The sequence below is a fragment of the Monopterus albus genome, unplaced genomic scaffold, assembly GCF_001952655.1.
Source record: "Monopterus albus unplaced genomic scaffold, M_albus_1.0 scaffold2.1, whole genome shotgun sequence".
Taxonomy (NCBI): domain Eukaryota; kingdom Metazoa; phylum Chordata; class Actinopteri; order Synbranchiformes; family Synbranchidae; genus Monopterus; species Monopterus albus.
Window position 1 is genome coordinate 472,651 of NW_018127882.1, and position 21,108 is coordinate 493,758.

General features: G+C 41.3%; 2 protein-coding genes across 4 annotated transcripts in view; one reads left to right on the forward strand and one right to left on the reverse strand.

The window, feature by feature from the left end:
• The first annotated feature begins 403 nt into the window (after positions 1 to 403).
• Positions 404 to 5,750, forward strand: rmnd5b (required for meiotic nuclear division 5 homolog B). Its single transcript, XM_020596376.1, has 10 exons — positions 404 to 509; positions 2,558 to 2,737; positions 2,871 to 3,013; positions 3,094 to 3,231; positions 3,310 to 3,410; positions 3,931 to 4,097; positions 4,351 to 4,516; positions 4,725 to 4,827; positions 4,905 to 5,059; positions 5,193 to 5,750. Exons 2-10 carry the CDS (start codon positions 2,599 to 2,601, stop codon positions 5,254 to 5,256), a joined length of 1,176 nt encoding a protein of 391 aa, XP_020452032.1. The 5' UTR covers positions 404 to 509; positions 2,558 to 2,598; the 3' UTR covers positions 5,257 to 5,750.
• A 2,283-nt stretch (positions 5,751 to 8,033) lies between these two features.
• The window catches only part of n4bp3 (NEDD4 binding protein 3), a 20,903-nt gene continuing 7,828 nt past the window's right edge, over positions 8,034 to 21,108 (reverse strand). For all 3 annotated transcript variants that reach the window (XM_020596642.1, XM_020596661.1, XM_020596652.1), the window contains exons 2-10: positions 13,944 to 14,224; positions 13,690 to 13,852; positions 12,837 to 13,049; positions 12,400 to 12,521; positions 12,063 to 12,258; positions 11,884 to 11,976; positions 11,538 to 11,789; positions 10,318 to 10,576; positions 8,034 to 9,791 (exon numbers count right to left, since the gene is read on the reverse strand). In XM_020596642.1, the coding sequence (XP_020452298.1) occupies positions 9,433 to 9,791; positions 10,318 to 10,576; positions 11,538 to 11,789; positions 11,884 to 11,976; positions 12,063 to 12,258; positions 12,400 to 12,521; positions 12,837 to 13,049; positions 13,690 to 13,852; positions 13,944 to 14,191 (1,905 nt within the window). In that variant the 5' untranslated portion in view covers positions 14,192 to 14,224 and the 3' untranslated portion in view covers positions 8,034 to 9,432. The remainder of the gene's footprint in view (positions 9,792 to 10,317; positions 10,577 to 11,537; positions 11,790 to 11,883; positions 11,977 to 12,062; positions 12,259 to 12,399; positions 12,522 to 12,836; positions 13,050 to 13,689; positions 13,853 to 13,943; positions 14,225 to 21,108) is intronic.

Genomic DNA, 21,108 nt, shown 5'->3' on the forward strand with positions numbered 1-21,108 from the left:
ATTCTGTGAGCATCTACGTATAAGTGGATGATAAATAGCCCATTAACCTCGCATAGCACTTCCCTATTGTGAAAAACATACATACAAACAAACAAAAACCACGACTTTCTTTTTTAAAAAGTTTATCGTAGCTGATTTTTTTTTTTACAAGGCATCTTTAATAAAATGCTCATGGTGGGATATTTAAGTATACTATTTATAACAAACAGTAAGAATATAAACATAAACTGATCTAGTTATTTTTAAATCAGTGATGAACAGTTTTAAGGTAATTTAACTATTTTAATGTGACCGATGCAATCTGCTTCAATATTATGTGCCAGTCATTAAAGAGTGAGTTATAAAAGTTCATGCGCAGAGTAGAAAATTGCGTGATATGAAATTTTATTGTGAAATGTCCATTTAACGCAGAATGCGACACAGGAAGATCCGCATTACGGCACTAGTCAAGTATTGCTATAACAGACAAGCGGCTAATGCTAATGTTTGCTAACTAATTAGCAGGATAGGTGAGTGGTATTTATTCAAACATTAGTTATACTTAAGGTGAGCAGCAATAGATGATTTAGATGTTGGAGTGATATAAAATAATTAAGTCAAGCGGGCTGTCATTCTCCCCTGAACTTATTTGGGCCTTGTCAGACAGCAGCTGGCTAACAACACCTAGCTAAAGTAGCTGCTAGCTTTTGCATGACACCGTTTGTTTATGTTAGCTGTGCGATAGCTTAATTTTCTAAATTGCACCGTCGATTCAAAACACATGGTTATGAGTTTGTGGTAGCTTACTTTAAATGAATCATTTATAGTGAATAATACAAATACGAAACATGGCATTTCAATATTACAATGGAAATGTATCTATCTACCGTTAATGTGGGTTAGCTCTAGGAAGTTACGGTAGGTGCACATTTTTAAATGTCAACGTACAGAAGTGAGTTATAATTTTTATACTAATAAAGTAATATCTGAATGCAAACCAGCTGCTCAAATAGAATCACTGGTGAACATTTACTTTCGTTAGCTGATACGGTACAGCGTCAGTAAACACCAGGCCGCAGTGTGTGGCTGCTTGTTTTATTAAGGCCTTTGCTAGTTAGCAGTGTCTCACCAGGTCAAACTTTTAACGCTCATTGCGGAAGTTGTGGGTATATTTTGTTGTTGTTGTTGATTTTAACCTTGATTACATAGTAGTGTCTGCCAGGGGTCACGACTTAAATATGCAGCAGAGTGACAGTCATCAAGGGACTGTCAATATGATACAAGTTTTCTCAAATACTGCAGGCACTGATTTGTGATTGGAGTAATGAAGTGTATTCTCACATCCTTTCAATTGGTCGGCAATACATATTTGTAGGATTTGTGTGTGTGAGAGAGGAAGCCACTGCAGCCAACTAATATAGAATACTACACAATGCACTGAAAAATGAAAACAATAACACTGATAATTGGGGCCTGACAATCGATCAGCATGTCTGTAGAGTGATTAATAAGAAGAAATGTCAATTCTGAAATGCACATAAATGTATGTTTTAGGTAGTTTAGAAACAGTGTTGTGGTTACTTTGCACTGGCAGGTTTAAATTCTAGCATCACCCCTAGTTCATATATTAGTCAGTTAGGCTAATAATCCTGTGCACAGCTGGAAACAATGTTAACTGCTCATCCTTTTAACTGGATGCTGAGGGGGAGGAGGACTGAGGTGCCACAAAATTACAAAAGCCAGCTCACACCAGGGATAGTCTTTTTCTTTTTTTTTTTTTTTTTTATCAAGATGTCAGCTGGAACTCAGCTGCTTTGTATTACAGATTTCAACTGATGCTATCTCTAGATTTTGTCCTTGTTATTTCTAAATAATTTGATATTCTGGGACATTTCATGCTAAATGCCTTGCTTTTAAAATGAAAATAGAAGTTGAATCGAAATGAAGAAATGCTACAGTGCTTTCTGATATCACAAGGGTCTGCCAAATACTGGTGTTTACTGACTGACCTTTGACCTCTTATTTCCCGATCAGGAGGAAATCTGAGGTCAGTATTTTTGTCAAATTTGTTAAAGGATCATAATAAAAAAATTTATATTTAGGTAAAAAAAATGTTGAAATGATTAATCAGTTGACTAGAAATTGAGCTGTGGCATTTTTAAAAATCAATTATTTCTCAAACAAAAAATACCCTCACATTACCTTGTTCCTGCTTCTCAAATTGCTCCTTTTCTATGCTCTATACTTTGTTATATGCATGTAAACCGAATATCTTTGACTTTTGAGCTGCTTATGAGACAAAACATGCAATAGAATGACATAGTCTTGGGCTTTGGGAATTTGTAATCTGCATTTTATAGTCTAAAATGTCACTGAGGAAAAAATATAGAATATAATTGAAATACATGTTAATTATAGGCCTAAAACATCTAAATGACACTAGCCATTATATTGCTGTCAGATTGTCAATTTATCAAGTGTCCATATGGGCTTCAGAAATCCATTATTACTGGGGTTATATTATGGCTATATCTGACCTTTATTCCTCTTTTGTTCTATTTTTTTCTTATAAATCTAGGTATTGTTGTTGCGGTCTGAGTGTGTGTTCCAGGCTGAACCATGGAACAGTGCGCCTGTGTGGAGCGGGAGCTGGAGAAAGTGCTCCATCGCTTTGTAATGTACGGCCACCAGTCTGAGGAAAGGCTAGATGAGCTACTGCGTAGTGTCTGTGAGATACGAGCACAGCTAGTTGCTTTTGGTAAGACAAACTGACACCCAGGAGGTGGCTTTAATTTCTTTGTCCCACCAGAAATGAAAATGGAGCTTTATTCATTGGGCACATATTATTGTAGACATGCACTGTGAAAACTCTTCCTCTTTCTCTCTTGCAGGAGTACAAGATGCAGACTTGTCAGTCCTATCTCAGACTATGGCGCAGTGTTGTAAGAACATCAAAGAAACAGTGCAGATGCTAGCTTCGCGACATAAGGACATCCATGGCAGTGTGTCAAAAGTGGGCAAAGCCATTGACAGGGTAAGGGTAGGCAGGGGTTTTCTTTAACACCTTTGACATTTGGTGTACACATACATGAGCTCTGATATGCTTCTCTGCAGAATTTTGATGCAGAAATTAGTGCTGTGGTGGCAGAAACAGTGTGGGACACGCCAGAGAGACAGAAATACCTGAGTGAGAGCATTGTGGAGCACCTGTACAGGCAAGGAATGCTCAGCGTAGCAGAGGATCTTTGTCAGGTAATGGGACTTTTGATCCAGTGTGATTTTTCAAGTTAATTATGGGAAGAATTCAAGACACCGTAATCTGTTTCCTAGGAGTCTGGTGTTGTTATAGATATGAGTATGAAACAGCCTTTCTTGGAGCTGAACAGGATTCTTGAAGCTCTGAGAATGCAAGACCTCAGGCCGGCACTGGAGTAGGTCTTTCTTTTTCTTTTTTTAGTGTGTGTGTATGTGTGTCTATTTATTGTGTCTATTTATTCATCCTCTATATTAAAGAAAATAAACTGACTTTATTTTACCCACTGGTACAGACAGAACCGAGTTAAGTATTAGATTTATTTTTTTTTTTATTTGTTAAAGTATACTTCCTCAAAAAGTACAACAAAGCATTAAAAATGCCATATTAGAAAAGGGGGACTAAGTGGTATAGAAAATAAGATGAGATATTAGAAAAGGTTGTTTTATAACTGCAGAAATACTTTTAGCTACGTTTTCATTTTAGCTGAACGCTCAAAATGTGGGAAACTCTCCAGATTGGTCACCACACCTATAATGCCCTAATACACTTAAGAGATTTCTGTTGATATTAGTAGTACTTTGGTCCTGTCATGCCTGTCACATAATGAAATCATAATGGTGATGATAAAGAACTCCTTTTAGAGTGTTACAAGAGTGCTGATTTAATAGTTGACTGTACTTGTTGTACCTTCTCAGGTGGGCCGTGACGAATCGGCAGCGCCTTCTAGACTTGAACAGCAGTTTAGAATTCAAGTTGCACCGCTTGTACTTCATCAGCTTGCTCAGTGGAGGGATCAGCAACCAGATGGAGGCCCTACAGTATGCCAGGCACTTCCAGCCCTTCGCTGCTCAGCACCAGAGAGGTAGGCAGCAGTGACAGACACTAAGATACAGGCGCTTGGGTTGTGTGCTCTCATTTTTATGATCCTTTCAAGAATTTGATCCTTTCCTCTTATAAGGAGCCCAATAACTTTCCACAGCGGTTTGTATAATAACAATGAAGAAGGAGTGAAAATGTCCTTAAGATAAATACACAAAGAAGTCCTGCCCCACATTGCTCATGTGCTGTTGTTTATTTTTGTTATTTTCCACCACTGTACTTTTTTGTCCCTGCAGATATCCAAATCCTGATGGGCAGTCTGGTGTACCTGCGTCACGGCATTGAGCACTCTCCATACCGCAGTCTGCTGGAGACAAATCAGTGGGCTGAGATCTGTAATATTTTCACCAGAGATGCCTGCGCTTTACTGGGCCTCTCTGTAGAGTCTCCGCTAAGTGTTAGGTCTGAACACTGTGAACAATACGCTACACCTCATCTCCTTTAAAATCCTGACATGAATACCAAAGCTGAGATAGTGTTTTAGTAGATTTGTTTTTCAGATCAAGATAAAGTAGAAATAGTGCTACTGCATTATCACCATGTTGTGTGCCTGCATGCTTAATAGATTAAAATTTTTTTTTATCACTGCTGTCATGTCTGGTTTTTCTAGTTTTGCATCAGGCTGTATGGCCTTGCCGGTGCTGATGAACATCAAGCAGGTGATAGAGCAGAGACAGTGCAGCGGAGTCTGGACACACAAAGATGAACTTCCTGTATGTCCCTAGTGAATTTCCAAAAGGCCTTTGTCACTTTTCTCAGCATTAAGTTAATTCATGTTCTGTTTGTGTAGATTGAAATTGACCTTGGGAAGAAGTGCTGGTACCACTCTGTGTTTGCCTGCCCGATTCTTCGGCAGCAGACCTCAGAGAGCAACCCTCCCATGAAGCTCATCTGTGGCCACGTCATCTCCAGAGATGCCCTCAACAAACTGACCAATGCTGGGAAGTAAGTCAACAGTACAGTCAAGTTGGTTGATTTGTACACAGGAAGAAGATTGTGTGTGCTGTGTGTCAAGCACACATTGTAACACCCTATTTTTAAATTTATTTATTGTTTCGTCTTCCTGTCTTGTCCTCAGGTTGAAATGCCCGTACTGCCCCATGGAGCAGAATCCATCACATGCCAAGCAAATCTACTTTTGATACCACCCACTTTCCTCATGAGTAAGAATGAAATTCCCTGGAGCTCTTTTCCTCTGTCCCTGGCCCTCCTGGCCTGCTATTGTAAGCATTAAGGTTTTATCCCAGTGCTCCTCTGGACAGCCTTAGCCATCCCGTAACCCACCTCGGACCCTCCAACTTTGTGTAGTATACAGAGTCCAGCGGGGATGGTACATCTACAGCTGTAGTAGAGAGATGAGCCTCATGAAGAAGCACCTCTGAAAATGATCATTCACTGAAAACTCATTTGCAAATGCCTGCAGAGTTATAGGCTTAACTTTTTAAAATATGTAATACTTCATAGTGTTTGTTTTCTCTGCTTTGACTGATTTGGATGACTGCTTCAGTTTTTTTTTTTCCCTCTCTCTTTGAATGAACATAGGCAGGTGAGTGTGGGTAAATGGTATAAATAGGGAGTTTCTGATTTCTGGATGGTAATAAACTTTTGTTATTATATGTGAGAAAAACCAGAGTAACAAACTGTGTTGAAGGCTTATTATTTGCTGGTGAAAGGAACTGTGGAGGTCAGTCTTGAATCGAACTCTTAGTTGTGACCCTTTTACGCCTCTATGATGTGTTAAAGACCACACGTACCATGAAAGTCAAAGTAGCTGGGCCGATGTGTCCATTTCATCAGTGGAATTCATCAATGGTGGAACAGCTTTTTTTTTTTTTTTTTTTTTTTAAGTGGGAACCCTCCCTTTCCTCATTATAGAAGCCTTTGTCTTGTTCTGTGTATGTATTTAACAAATGACAAAAAGGAAACAAAAAGTATATGCTACTGTGAAATGTTTCTGTTTTTCATTGCAGCCGCCAGAACGGCTCATGTAAAATAGTAATAAGCTCCAACATACATAACCAACACTACTGCAGAAGTTTCAGAACTAACAGCTTGACAGTTCACAGCACGGTGGTGCCATTGCCTCACTGTGCTTCGCATCGTGTATCCTAAGCTTGCACACCGTGTGATTTGGAGATGTAAAGTGACGTGATGGTAGCCGTATGGTCTGACTTGCAGTGACTGTAGGCTTGTGGTTCAGCTTTACTTATCGTGGGTGGGGGAGTCGTCTGATCAGTGTAACTGTTTTATATATATTTCAAATGCCTCAGCTTCATACGTTTATCTTTCATTTAAGGCAGAAAAGAAACATTACAATTCATGTTTCCTCAGGGTTCACTATAACAATTCATACCACACTTTGCAGTTAGTATTAAAGATGTACATTTATATAAGGACTCTTGAACAAAGATGATTCATATTTAACTATAGAGGCTGATAATTAGGGTGTTACTGGAGTTTGTATATATTACTCAACTGGTGATGTGCAGCATACACTTGGGGAAAGTGTCTCCAGGTCCAAGGCGTTTTGGGTGTACAATACAGTATGTTTAGATTATCAGCACTAATAGTGCACGTGTCTGGCGTCCTCTTAAAAATTGTGATGTCACCTCACACTAGTGAGGCTAATTTGTTTTAGACACACTGCACCAGCGTAGCTCACACAGACAAAGCAACATAACACTGAAGTTTAAGTCAGAGTAAAGAAAAACATTTTATCTTGACTTCATTTTGGAATGGGTTAAAACACGTTCTGTGTGGAGCTTCCTCTGTTTTTCGTCTGTTGTTGACATTCATTTCTTCAAGTGTTCCTTCAGATAGCCTGCTAGCGCTATGTACTTCTGTACGTATTCCTTTTGTTGAATGTTTGGCATTTCCTGCTTTTTGTGCTTTATGCAACTTTTATTGTAAATAATTATCCTCTAACATGTTTCATATACTTGCATCTGAAATTAAAATAAAAATTTATACTCCAAGTCAGTTTTGGAGGCTTGTGCTGGTATTTAGTGCTGGCAGTTGTTGACTAAGCTACCCTCTCTTCACCACTTGGTGGCACTAGTGCTGTGTTTTCTATCATCCACACTAAATAGCCTTTAAGACTTTTAAGATGTCAGATAAGAGGTTTTAATTTGAATGTGTTTTGCAAACAGGAACCTTTTTTTTTTAATCCATAAATTATTCACAAATTTTTCATTCAGGCAGGAGATTTTCAGCGCTGCAACCCTCTTAGAGTGATAACGGCTGAGTTAAGAGTCTGTTCTCATCCCACTCCAGTAAATCACTCAGCCTCTCCTGAGCTGTGCAGTTATATTAAGCCCCAGTTTATATAATGTTTTAAATGCTGAGGAAGGGCCATGTGAGTCAGCCACAGCTCATAACTATTCAGCTTTGCTCAGTCTTTCTCACTTTCATGCTGTTTTATATATAGATGTTCTTATGTGTGTCCATAAACATAGCATGTTTGGATTTTAAAAAAAAGTTAAGCCTCCATTGCTGCCAAGAGCTCTTTGGCTTTCAACATTTGATATTTTCTACAGAAGTTCTTATTTTCTTGAGCAAACAGGGGTCCTCCTAGGTCTCCTTCTCATCTGACTGTCCGCATCTCTGCTGTCTGTACAGCAGGAGCTGGTATGTGAGGGCTGGCTGGGGTAGAGCAAGGAGGGAGAGGCTGCGATAAGAATCCACATTAGCCACATTAGCCTCACAGCCTCTTTTGTTCATTTTGTCATCCTTGGGTTTTACTAGTACTCTGTGGAGATTTTATGCCACTTCAGTGCAGGCAGGTACCAGGTGAATGCCACCTCTAACATATTGGCAAGAGATTTCTAGCAACTTAAAAGCAGACAGAAATAAAGCATTTTGCAGCCTTGATTTACACACACACACAAAATTGGGGCAAACACAAACTGAACAGCTGTTAACATCATTTAATAAATGCCAATATATACAGTTTTCTTTCCAGTAAATAGTCACAGTATGTTTAAAGGTCGATTGAGAGCTGGCTTGTGAACATTTCTATTTTAATGATAAAAAGAGCAACCTGACCTGTGTCATGCATTTGATGTTACTGGATTGGCATGTGTATGCACCAAAAAGCAGGCCAGTCACATTCTTCATCTGCATCTACTGATTGTTTTCTTTGCAACCAGAAGACAGGGAAGTAGCACATTTTAAGACACCAGTGTTCTTAGATTACAGTGACAAAAGGCAAATCAAGTAACAATTACAATTATATACAAACTATATTGATCTCTTCTGACTTTAACTTGAAACTGAATGAGAAAAGCCCAACATTTCCAGTTCCTTCAGCAGGGCAAACTGTTTTCTTGATGAAACAGCTGTAGTACCTTGGCACCAGAAAGCTTTAATCTTCTACTTAACCCAGAGACGCAGCTTTCCTCCCAGAGCCCAGATGATGCACAGAACCATCTGCACACACTGACCAGGTATAGAGATGTTACTGGGCCACACTAAATCCCTTTGAATCCTTTGGTTACTGGCACAACTATACAGCAGTCCAAACCGAAACATAGGTACCAAGTGAACATAAGGAGTCACAATCAGTGTATCAGTTTGTTCTTTTACAGGTTGTTGAACGGACAGAAGTCTATGCTCTTGACTGTATTTTATACACAGCAGACACACCTTTACTGCCAAGGATAGATGAGGCACAGACAGCTACTCTCAGTTTAAGTGTGTTCTGTAGGAGGTTATGGGTCTTTGCAGGATAAGGGCATTAAACAGTCAACAAGGGTGTATGGGGAGAGAATGGCAAACAGACTGGAACCGATGGAAACTCATTTCTGATAGGAAAAAAAAAGAAAAATGATGCACAATAAAAATAAAAATATACATCAAAGTTAATATTTTGACAGACTGGGTCAAAATTATGAGATAAAAAGTCAGACTTTTGACATAAATTTTTAACTTCCTCAAGATTATGAGACTTATCACGTCAACTTTACCAAAGTCACATTTTAAACCTACTGTCACATAATTTTAATTTACTGTATTATGTCATTTTTTGGACAATCTTAGGATCATAATTTTGTCTTAGCATGTAAAATTTGACAAATTGTGTTGTAATTTTACTTAAGTAAACAAATTAATTATTGTGAATTACAAAGTGAAAATTAATCTTAATTGCCCATAATTCTGACTTGGTATCTCATGAGTGATATTTGAATCAGTCTTTTCACTTCATGTTTTGTAACTGAAAATGTGTTTTGTGAGCCTATTTCCTGTCCCTTTTGGCAGACCAGGCCTTCCACAGACGCCATACTTCAGGGAGAAAACAGTTTGCATTGCAAACAAGTCTGTCACATTAAAATTTCAGATGATTCAATCCTCTCTATCCAGGGCCTGTCGTCTTGTTTTTCACCCACTCGCTCATTTGTCAGCCGTGGCACTTCTCTTTCCAATGTCCCATTTCTGCTTCCTCCTCCTCCTTGCTCTCTTCCTGCCCTCAGCTGCTGCAGTTCCCTTTCCAGCGCTTCGCTGTGGTGGTACATCTCTAAGTAGCTGGCCTGCAGCTCCTTCTGGTAGCGGATGACCTTGTCCTTTTCTGTCTGCCATGTGTGCCTCTCTTCATCAAAAGCCAGGGACTGGGCCTCGCTCTGGCGGCGCTCCAGCAGGAGCTCTGCACGCAGACGCTCCTCTGTAGGGCCCCCGCACCCTCCTGCAGTGAAGAGGTTCACATAGATTCAACAACAGTCCAGCAGAGTCACAGAGGAAATATAATGAATAAATGCAGACAGAAGTCTGCTCCTGACCTGGTTACTCAAGTAACCTGATTCTGGGTCCAAGTGTGTGAGCATCATAACTCACAATAACCCAGACAAGTTCTTGCTGTTGATAAGAAACTCAGTCACTTTGTTCAATATACAGTACAACAGACTGTGACATACTGTATAAATATCTTGCTTCTCTTTACCTTTTTTTTCACTTCCCATGCACGTTTACTTGGCTTTACTTAGGTTTGAAGTATGACACCATTTATTTACTGCTGATAAGTTAGTTAGCTTTATGTAAAGTGATTTGAGACTTGCTTTTGGTAAAGTGCTGTATCAACAATCAGAACGTCAGCTCTTATCTGTGCTTGTGGTGCAGCGGTGTGACTGCAGTAAAGCATCAAAGCGTGCAGGTCAAACACTCTGAGTCTCAGGCATGTACATGCATAAAGAGAGACAGGCACATAGAACTACCTGTCGCCCCAGTTGAAGTACTCTCTTCAGCTCCTTTTCCATCTTCATGTGCATTGTTAGAGGGACATCTGTGATGCTGTGCCCCCTGCAGGAGGAGTTTCAGTGCATCTATCTGGCCCTCCCTGTTGCGCAGCTCTGTGCGGGTCTCCCTGAGCTGCGTCTTCAGCTGGAAGATCTCACTGAGCTTCTGAGTCACCTCCGCTTGGGAGTCCCTCAGCTGCTGCTTTAGCAAGGAGATCTCACCTGACTTCTGACAAACCTGAGACACAGAAAATGGGGAAAAAGGGATGGAAGCAGGAGACGCATACATTTTTCATGACTTTAGAGACCTTAGACACAGAACAACACACCAGCACAGAAGACCACCCCTCCCCCGGGCGAGCAGGCTGTGTGTCTGTCCACAGCCAGCGTGAAGAAGACCCTCTCCGGGATTAACCCATGCAAGGCAGCTGGACTGGATAACTTACCTGGTCCTGTCCTCATGGACATTAACATCTCCCTGAGCCAAGCGGTTGTTCCTACGTGTTTCAAGGCCGCCACAATAATTCCAATTCCAAAGAAGCCCAACTAGTTACAATGACTATCAGCCTGTAGCACTGACTTCAACTATTATGAAGTGCTTCGAGCGGCTGGTCATGCAGAACATCACGTCCATCCTTCATCCCTCTCACAAACCATTTCAGTTTGCATACAGGTCAAACGGGTCCACAGAGGATGTCATTACTGCTGTTCTTCATCCAGCCCTCACCCACCTAGATTAAAAAAACTCTGTTCCTAGACTTCAGTTCAGCATTCAACATAATCATTCCCCAGCAGTTTATACAAAAACTTGGACACTTGGGACTCAAAACCTCTCTCTGCAACTGGGTGCTGAACTTTCTAACATATAACATCTCCAAGACCATCACGCTGAACACAGGGGCTCTGCAGGGGTTTGTGCTTTGATTTAGTTTTCTTATTCTTTTCAGTCTATTTTTACTCTACTTTTATTCTATTTTAGTTTCCTAAATGGTATGGCATTCAATACTAGGTGAGAGAGAAATGCTATTTCGATTTTCGGTATGTCCTGCACTATAGTAAATTGACAATAAAAATCTTTCATCTTGATCTTGTTGTGATCATTTTAACAGGATAAACAAGGAAGGAATTCAGTGTCTCTTCCTTCTAAGTGCTTCACTCTGCACATAAACTCTCCCTCCCCTGTCCTTTCAAGGCCTTACCTCCCACTGCGTCTCCTCCAGTGTTGGACTGGTTTGCTTTATCATTGCTCCAGTTTCCTGGCTCCTTTCCCTTCTCAGTCTGTCGAGCTCTTCTTGCAGCCGGCTCTTCTCTTGCTGGGCCTCAAACAGCTGCAACTGCAGGCTGCGCTGGGAACGCTGGGCATGTTGGGAAACCTGACGCAGCTTAGCGGCATATAGGTGCTTCAGCTCCTCCACCTCCTTCTCCCACAAACGCTGTTTTCCTTCAAACACCTGCATGCGGTGAGCAGATATGGGTCAAACTTCAAAAGAGAGGCAGATGGATGTAAACTGATGATGAAGAACAGACCGATACAATAGGACTCACCTGAGCAATGGCGCCTTCACTCTCATCCAGGTTTCTTTTCATCTGTTTCAGCTCATGTTCTTTCTCCACCAGGCGCTCCTCCAGATCCCGCACCTGGAAAAGACAACACATTGAGTAACTTGGCAACCTGGGAATGATGTAGGCCTGTTTAACCCCCCATCTACCTGCCCAGTACTCACAACATCCTCTACAGACAGGGAGAGGGTCCATTCATAGGGAGGTGGAGCCTCCCCTCCATATGGAGCCAGACGGCTCAGGGCTGCTGTGCTCCGACACGCCATCTCCCCTATAGCCGCGCCCCCTGAACCTACTGCTTTCCGGTTCAGAGAGGTGCGGTCCAGTGAGCCAATGGTGTTAATGTGGCCCATAGATGCACTAGGGGAAAAAAGAAATCACAAGAGCCATTAAAATATCCTGTATTATCACTTCCCACACAGTCATTATGTATAAAAATAAATTCTAGAAACACTCCCTTTGAATAGAAAGCAGAGCTAAGACAATAATGCTGCAGCAGACCTGATTTGAGACAGGTGTGGGCGGAAAGGAGGCCGGTATGGTGGCAGGCTGCTCATGGAGTTATGGCCCGAGTCTGACAGGTTATCATCCTCCTGGCTCATCCCACGCACCGAGGACTGTGCCTACATAGTCATAATTATACAGTTATTCATCACAATAACATTATTAGGTTAAGAAAAGATTAATTTCACTCAAATAATGGCTGACTAAAATGAAAAATCACAAGTTGTCAGTTGTTTTGTTTCTGTAATCAATGTACAAAGACTGGATTGTAGATTCAACCCGAATGCACTTGTTTCCTGGCTTATAGCTCAACTTTTCACCAAGTTTAACTGAAGTCAGCGAAAAGATTTTCAAGATAAGTGAACAACCACATAAATGGATGTGGACATGGGCACTGGATCAAGGCTTAAAGTTACGATCATGTATCAGAATACCTTGTTAGCGCTGGATGCTGGTCCTCCACGACGGGAGGGGGAGGAGGAGGAGGAAGAAGTGGAGATAGCTTTAGGGACACGGGCATAAGCCCTGTGCAATCCGTTGGAGAGGCCATGGTCCACATCCTCTGACTTGGAAGATGGATAGAGGTTTTGCATGGAGCAGAAGTTCTTGGGATTGACAGGCTTAAAGGCCGAAGACCTAAAACGAGCCTAAAGAAGGAGATGCAAGAGCTGACAAAGTCAGGGGCATTTTAACAAGATGCAAAGATACTGTAGTAGTAGTGGAGACCTTACCCACAGCAAAGGAGGCTGGGATATGAAACAGAAGTCACTGCATTTGTATTAAATTAATACTGTTCCACCCTATATGGTCTTAGCAATTCAAGCAAATGCATGTGAGATTGGTTTGCAGCAGTAAACTGAGAACACAGCAGATTATCAGTCTGTACTAGTGATCTGGAAATGATTTAAGGTTTATATATGGTAGCAACAGGTGATGGGGGCTTTGCATCATGCTGCCAGAGGTCTACATATGTGATACAGATTAATTTTCCACATGCCCATCACCTGGTCACTAGTTGTATAGCATTTATAGATAGACCACAATGGCAAGCCATTCATCTATCACTGTGGCTCAGTCGGTCGTACCTACTGCTGTAGAGGAAACTAAAGGACACATATTATGCATAATTCACTTTTAGAGCATTTTCTGACATTCACATGGATCTCCCATGTCTGTAGGGACACACAAAACATGTGAAAAGAGCAGTCCTTGCCTGTTTTGCTTTTTCCCCATTTGTAAAAGTCCCTGCGAACACGCTCTTTATGACGTTTCAACAACAATATTCACCTTTTCATACTTGCCCCCACTTGGCAGTGAGCTCTTTGTCAAATCTACTTCGGTGCCGTCTTTGTGGTAGACTTTGGCGTATACGTTGTCCTCCTCACAGCCAGGACTGAGGCCAGAGATGTCCTTCTCGCTGTCGCTGCCTGGGTTTGCTTTAGGCTCTTTTCTGTTGGCAAGCACAGGAGGTCAACTGAGGTCAAGTCCTGTCACATTTTACAGTGTCTTGCAGACTACTTTGATTTCAAAACTGCACCCACCTGTTGATAATGAGGTAGCTGAGTAGCTCTCTCTGGGTGAAGCCTCTCTTTAGAAGGCCGTTGTTCTGTTTGGGTCTCACCTGCGGCACTGCATGGTTGCCTTTAGGGGGAGACACATCTGGCTTCTCCACCAGACTGCCTACACTTCCCATGCCGCAGCGGGACGAGAGGGCCCGTGCTGGGAAAAGGTTACGGAAGTTCTTGTTGGAGCCACGGGTCAGAGGAAGAGTCTGGACTGAGGTTGCCATTGGTTACAGGACTCTGTGGGGGCATGAGGTGCTCTGTAAAATAGAGAAAAAGTAGAAAATGAGCTGAATGTTCACAGGAGTAAGAAGACCTGTTTATGTAAATAATGAGCTGATGACCATAGTGACCTGATGGCAATACACTATGACTGGCTTTCTGTTAAGAATTTCCTGGCAGCTTTCCAGGCTATGTTTTAAGCACATTTAACATTTTAAACCCCAGACAGGCTACCCATTCATTCTGAGCTTCTTAGGGCTGCAACCAAACATTCATTATCATTTAATGTAGCGATGATTTTCAAATTTTTCCATTAGTAGTTTGTCTATAAAATGTCAGAAAATGGGAAAAAGATCTATCACAAATTCCCAGCACCCAAGATGACCTCTTCAAAAGACTTGTTTCATCCTTCAGTTTACTATAGTAGCACAGAAGACTAAGCAAAGCAGGAAATATTTACATTTGAGAGGCAGCAGCTAGAGAATTTTGACATTGCTCACTCAAAGTTATAAAATGATTATTAGAATAATAACAGTTAATTTGCTGTCTATCAAGTGATGGATTAATCAACCAGTAACTAACGCAGTAACTTTAATATATTACACGTCAGGGTGGCATACAACAAGTCAGACTACCTACCTCTCCTGTCAGAAAGTGTTTTACTTATATTACTTCCTTAATGTAGTTTACTTTCTCAAAAGCGATCCAAGACCACATTTTTATTTTGACTGCACACCGCCATCCCACACAGATGTGCTGCTATTGTGGCAAAGCAATAAATAATAAATATCTGACCCCTTTCCCCATTACTGAAATGATTTCCGCCTCATGCTCCTTTAGTACCCTGACTGGATGTTGATCTCTGAAGGGACAGCACAAGCTGACAGACGTTTAATCAGCTGTTTCTCTGTCACACGGCTGTCTCAGAGCACAGCTAGAACAACTCAGCTGCCCACAACATCACAGCACAGCACTTCATTACAAAACAAACACACACAAAACCTGACCCGGATGCAAACAGTGTCATAGAACAACACTGAATGTAAAATAATGCCTGTAAAAAGAGGACAAATCCCATAGCAAACTGAAAAGTTCTCTTTCAAGATGGAGTCTTGCCTTTCAGACGCTCATGTTATCCTTTCCCAACAGCAAATCAAGAGACTGAAGGATCCTGTAAAATATGTATTCTGTGAGTGTAATGTTGTTTTCTTTGAGGTAGGGCAGCATATGTCCCATCACAAGCCTGTTACATAAGCCTGCTCCATCTACAGCAGAGCTCATTTCCTAAAAAAATAAAATCAGACGAGCTCTAATATCCCATACGCATTATGGCCCATTTGATCAAGTGCTATTTTGTTAGTAAGTTCCGTGTCTCGTGAAATCACGTGTATCCATATACCAATCACACAGTGTGCCTTCATAGGTGGAGGATGGCCTGAACATATTTTTGACACACATGATGGCTGTCTATGGGAGATTAGGTTTCCTGCCACTAAATCAGTTGCCAAGTTACCTACTATTGTTTTGTCAACTCGAGTTTGAGCCTCTTCAGTTTCACAGTAGATTTTGTCACTACAACCTCCCCAGCACCATTGAAATGACTCACAAAAAAAAAACCTCCACTTCTTCTTTACAAACAACCTCATTAAGGATCACTATTGATCTCACCTCTCTGACCCTCGCTCTTCCCCTGCATAAACACCTCAGCAGCCATAAAACATTCTTAAGACCATAAAACACAGAAACTTGCTGCAGGACATTTTGACTACAAACAGGACTCGGTGAGGGATTTCTCTGTGCTCAGCTTCCATGGAACAGGTAGAATTTAAATGGCCATACTGGATGTTTTGCTTCTTTTATCCAATACCATATAGGCAACTGTTGGTTTTGCATTAATTCCACAGTTTTATGGAAATACACCAGATATATAACACATCACAGAGAACATTTCTTTGAAAAAAGATTATGCCATTAATGTGTAGTAATGTGTTTTTCTCCTTTGTGCAATCCAGGACATAAGACATCCAATATCTGAGATATGACTGCCAACAAACACTTTACTGTAAAAGTATGTTGGATCAAGATTCCACCGGGCAACCAAGAAAACATGAATAATGCTGTTAAAGATTTGGGTGTATTTGATCTTTTCTTGCAAAATCTGCTGTTTGGCATGTGACTCTGAAGTCTCAGATATTTGAGTGTCTTTAAATGTGCCAGCAAGCTTTCAAACTTGTTCCTGCTGGTACTTGTATTACTATGAAACAATAGTAGGTTTCAGGTCTCTGTCATTGTCTTGTATACAACAGCAAAATGAACTGAGGCAAGGAAGACTAGAAGGTAGAAGATCAAGGTTTGGAAATGTGTTTGCAATAAAGTTTAGATTATTTACATGATGTGTAGGCAGAAACATGCAAAAACCAAGTGTGCTTTGGCAGGTGCGTGTCATGTATGAGTGATCAAAACATGGCCAGTCTCAGCCAATGACTAGGCTATCCTGCCACCGTGCTGTCAGATTACACAACACACACACACACACACACACACACGGTGCCTGACAACAATTTTAATGTCTCACCGTCACACACAAATACTCCATGTATAAGCACACACACCCGCAGTGACACTGTGGCATTTCCTCTTGTTTCTACTACAAATCCACATTTATCAAGCGCTTTGCACTGCTGGCCTCACAGTTACAAGAATTATGCAAATGGTTCAAATAGGCAGAGAGAGCTATGCAATGGAAGCTCCAGCCCACTCCACTCAGGGCTCTCAGCCAGGCCGAGATCAAAGCAGCACAAGCTGCTCATGTTTATATTCATGCAGTTCTATTTCCCCTGGTGTAAAACTTTCCACTAAAGCATCTGGTTCCTAATAAGCCAATATAATAAAGGCTGAACTGAGGCTGACGAACCTTGGTCATCAGTGATGAGAATATAGTCCAATACAAGGTGATGGTCTGTGAAAAAGTGCACAGCTCTGGTGCTGTCTGACCGGGAAGTCCCGAGTAAGACACAATGAATATGATTCAGTGAGAGTCAGGCTGAGTGTGTATGTGTCTGACCATATGAATAAATCATGAGTGCCGAACCTGATGGCCACCGGCCGAGCTCTGACACAGTACTTTTAGGTCCGGTATTTTACTCAGTTTGTGTTGTGTCTCTGCCAAAGACATGAGAGGCCAATTGATGCTTTACAGGAACCCGGTGTTGGGGTGAGGGTGGGTGAGGCAAAGCAATACCTTTTGGGTGGATAGGACGGTAAAAATCCTTTTAGGCTGCAACCACAAATCTTGCAGGACTAAACAAAGCTTGCATCCGGTTGTTTACCATAATTAGTTTCTAGTTTATGAGCCAGAATAAACCAGGAGGAAGATTTATAGCACAGCCCTGACTAGCCAAGGGGGCCCTAAATCACGCACACACACACACGTGTGGATCAGTTATGGTCTAATTGAAAAGCGCTTTGTTTTTGATTTACGCTCCATTCAAAGTACCGATGAGGTTTTCAAAACTTTGATCAAACATAAAAATGTTAAATCAGTGCATCAAAGTGCAGGTACACATGAGACACAGTCATATGTGGTTGTCGATGCATGTTTCTGATGATTTCTTTACAAAGAGTAAAGTTATAAACTGGATCACTAAAGTAAAATCAGTACAGAACATAAACACCTTTCACATATTGAATGACACTTCTGTGTTGAGTCGGGATATAAGATCACATTAGTTAATACAGGCCTAGTGATCTCAAACAGTGTACACTAAAGAGACCTGCTGCTAAGAGGTGTGAGGTTCTTGTAAAGGCTTGCAGTGAGAATTTACAGTTAAGGTTTTGCCTTGAAATTCCTCAGGAACATATCCTAACTCATCTAGAAAACCGTACAACACTTTACTCCAATCACAAAGAAAACAACACATGCAGCCTTTAAGAGGACTGAAGGTTTCAAGGACGCTCTCTGCTAAAGTATAAAATCTGGTCTCCTGTGGGGAAAACAAAGCTTTCATTGAAATGCCTGCTCGTGAAGGGGGGACATTTCAAACGCTCAGACACACTGGGACTGAGACACAGGAGAGAAGGATAGGGAAGCCAAATTCCAGTGATGCTTTACTGAACACAAGCTTGGGCTTGTCACTGTTTGATGCACTAAATGCTCACTCCCACGGATGCTCACTCACTCTTACGTGTGTGCGGGTCACTCAACACAGCCCCGAAAAAAGCTTCTGCATGGCTTGCAGCTCCAGATCCTCTGCCCTCTTCCATCACCACTCTCTCGCTCCCCTGCTCCATGATCAAAGTTTGTTTATGTTTGTGGGGTACCTTTGCAGGTTCCATCTGGAACTCCTACACAGCGCACACTCTGCTGCATTATATAAGCTCTATCAAAGCTGTGCTTCCTGGTTTTCTCAGTTATTAGTTGAGTCAAACACTATAAAACTATTACAAAATCAGCCTTACTCAATCTATTGTACAGAGACCTGCTGTATTATACTGTATTTAACCTCTGCTCTGGAAACCTGACAGTCCACCTTATGAGACACCTTCTAACATCAAACACAGCCATGATAGCATATTTGCTACAGTTATGTAAAGACAGATGCCTCTGGCATATTTTAAAAGCCAAATCAGTACCAGACCAGCATTTTCTGTCCGTTGCTGAAAAGCAAAAGAAACATAAGAAAGTTCAGCTAACTGGCCCTAAAGATGGTCATTATCAGACTAACAGAAAAGAAGCAAGTTGATAAGCATAATTTGAAAAACTATTCCAGATAGATCTCCCCAGTACATTTGTGGACATCAGTAATTGTACTGTCTCTACTCGTAAATGACTGTAAATTTCAGGCAACTTAGTTTATGAATTTTTGGTAAGACTTAAAAAATCTTCCCGCTTTCTTTGGGGAGTTCTTTGTTTTGCATATCCACCAACATCAGCAGTAGTTCATCTCATCTGTTTTGAGTAAGATGTGGAAATAGGCATGAGGCTAATAATGAAGAAAGAACAAGACAAAACAAAAGAAAGAAACCAGAGGAGTGACGTCTTATCACTAAATATACATTATGTATTTCCAAAATCAAATGTCGACCTAGATCTGTTTCTACTGCAGAGCAAGAACTGAAATTCATGTAAATTCAAGTGTAACTTCTTCTGATATTGTGTTTTCCCTGCCAACCTTTGTCAGCGGCATCAGGGTGAAGGAACCATATTACATGAGAAGCAAAGCACACTCTGACTGACTGTTACATACTAGTGTGTAATAAGTGAGAGTGTTTCTGGCCTTGAGGCATGACAGTTAAGGAGCCGCTCAGCAGCCTCAAAGTGTAGCAGGTTATTTATTAGAAATGGAAGCGAATCTGGCAGACAGACCTTGTTCCACTCCACAGACCTTTAGGCCATTCTGAAGAGCCAAGATGTTGATAAGCAAAGTCAAGCTAAATTGCTTGGAGGTGTTATTTGTCGTCTGCTTTCTAAATGGGAGAGCAGACAGAACTTCGATTTAAAAGGCTGAGCTGCATTTTATGACACCGAAGATGACGAGCCGTTTCTCTGTGGATGTGGTGGTGCTGAAGCAGAAGGCCCTGGGTTCACTCACACTGTCTCCATTGATGACAAACACCCCAGTCTTCATGAGGCTAAGGGTCATATTTGGTGATAGCCACATTACTTCTCACTTACAAAATCCTGCCAAGCATGTCAGCCACCTTATTGTCTTTTGACATTTTAGTCTTTTACGTGTTTGAGTTGGCTACTTTTGTAATGATGAGAGACTAGATGTCTGAATCTAAACACTAAATGCATCCAAACTTTCATGACTCATTTCTGCAGCAGCCTCCGTAAATACTGACTCAGAAGACACGATTTAAACTACAGACAAACTGGGAAAGATGGCTACATTAGAGGATCTGCAGTGACACCAGTTTTCATTTTTGAGCTCCACAACTTTGCTCGGATATGTCACTGATCACTGGTCCTAACCTTAAATACAGGTTGCGCTGAGCACACAGACAGTTGAGAGCAGACACAGATGTTTTATTGTGAGCTGATGCAGAACATTTGGATACCATTAGACCCACTGGCTTTGCCCTGAACTCCCTCCACTACAGCTGCCAAGACGTCCTCTGAGGTGAACCAGCTGAGGGGGGTTTCCTCACTTTGCATCTGTTAGCCCAGCGGTTTTCAAACGTTTTGTGCCCATGTATTCATGTCCATGGAAAATAGCCTCTATACCACATGTTATCAACCTTGTCACTTTATAAACGTTTATTTTTATTTACTTATGAGATGTAATCACTCTTTATAGACCAAACTAAGAAGAGAGAACATGTCAGTGATCAGAAGGTTACTCCTCCAGATTCCATCTGAGACACAAATTTCTAGTTCTGTCCTGACGTCATCAAGCACGTAAACTGAAACGAGAGCATCGTACTGAGATATTTCCTTACTTAACTTCACTGGAATTTGTGAGGGAGTAAAAAACACTTTGACAAGTTAATTATTTCACCTAATCTTGAATGAAGTTCAAGTTCCGTGTTTGGCTTCTGCTCAAACTGTTAGCCAGCAAAGCCGGTACAGCGTTCTCCGGCTGCTGCTATCAGCAGAGCTGTGGTCACCACAGAGGTTCAAGAGAGAAGAATGTAGAGAGAGCAAACAAACTCACATTCCTGACATTTCTCACTGGTTGGTTATTAATGTGCCTCCACACCACCCATACAACACTGATGTGGATGGGCCCTGTCTGCTAAGGGCCCCGAAGTGCTGTGGGGTCATGTCAAACAACGACAATAGTGTATACTGTCTAAAGCATATCAGACATCAGATATATTTTCCACATAATGGCAGCAGGGCAGCCATGCAGTGTTAAACTGATGTGATAAAGACAAAAGCACAAGAGAACTAGCTTCTTATTAAATTCATTTCAGTAAA

What these genes read in the sequence shown, in the direction of transcription:
- rmnd5b (XM_020596376.1), top strand. Translation starts at nt 2,599, where the DNA reads ATGGAACAGTGCGCCTGTGTGGAGCGGGAGCTGGAGAAAGTGCTCCAT. An exon ending in TAGCAGAGGATCTTTGTCAG is followed by an intron (nt 3,232 to 3,309) that starts GTAATGGGACTT and finishes TCTGTTTCCTAG; the next exon opens with GAGTCTGGTGTTGTTATAGA. An exon ending in CGCTGCTCAGCACCAGAGAG is followed by an intron (nt 4,098 to 4,350) that starts GTAGGCAGCAGT and finishes TTGTCCCTGCAG; the next exon opens with ATATCCAAATCCTGATGGGC.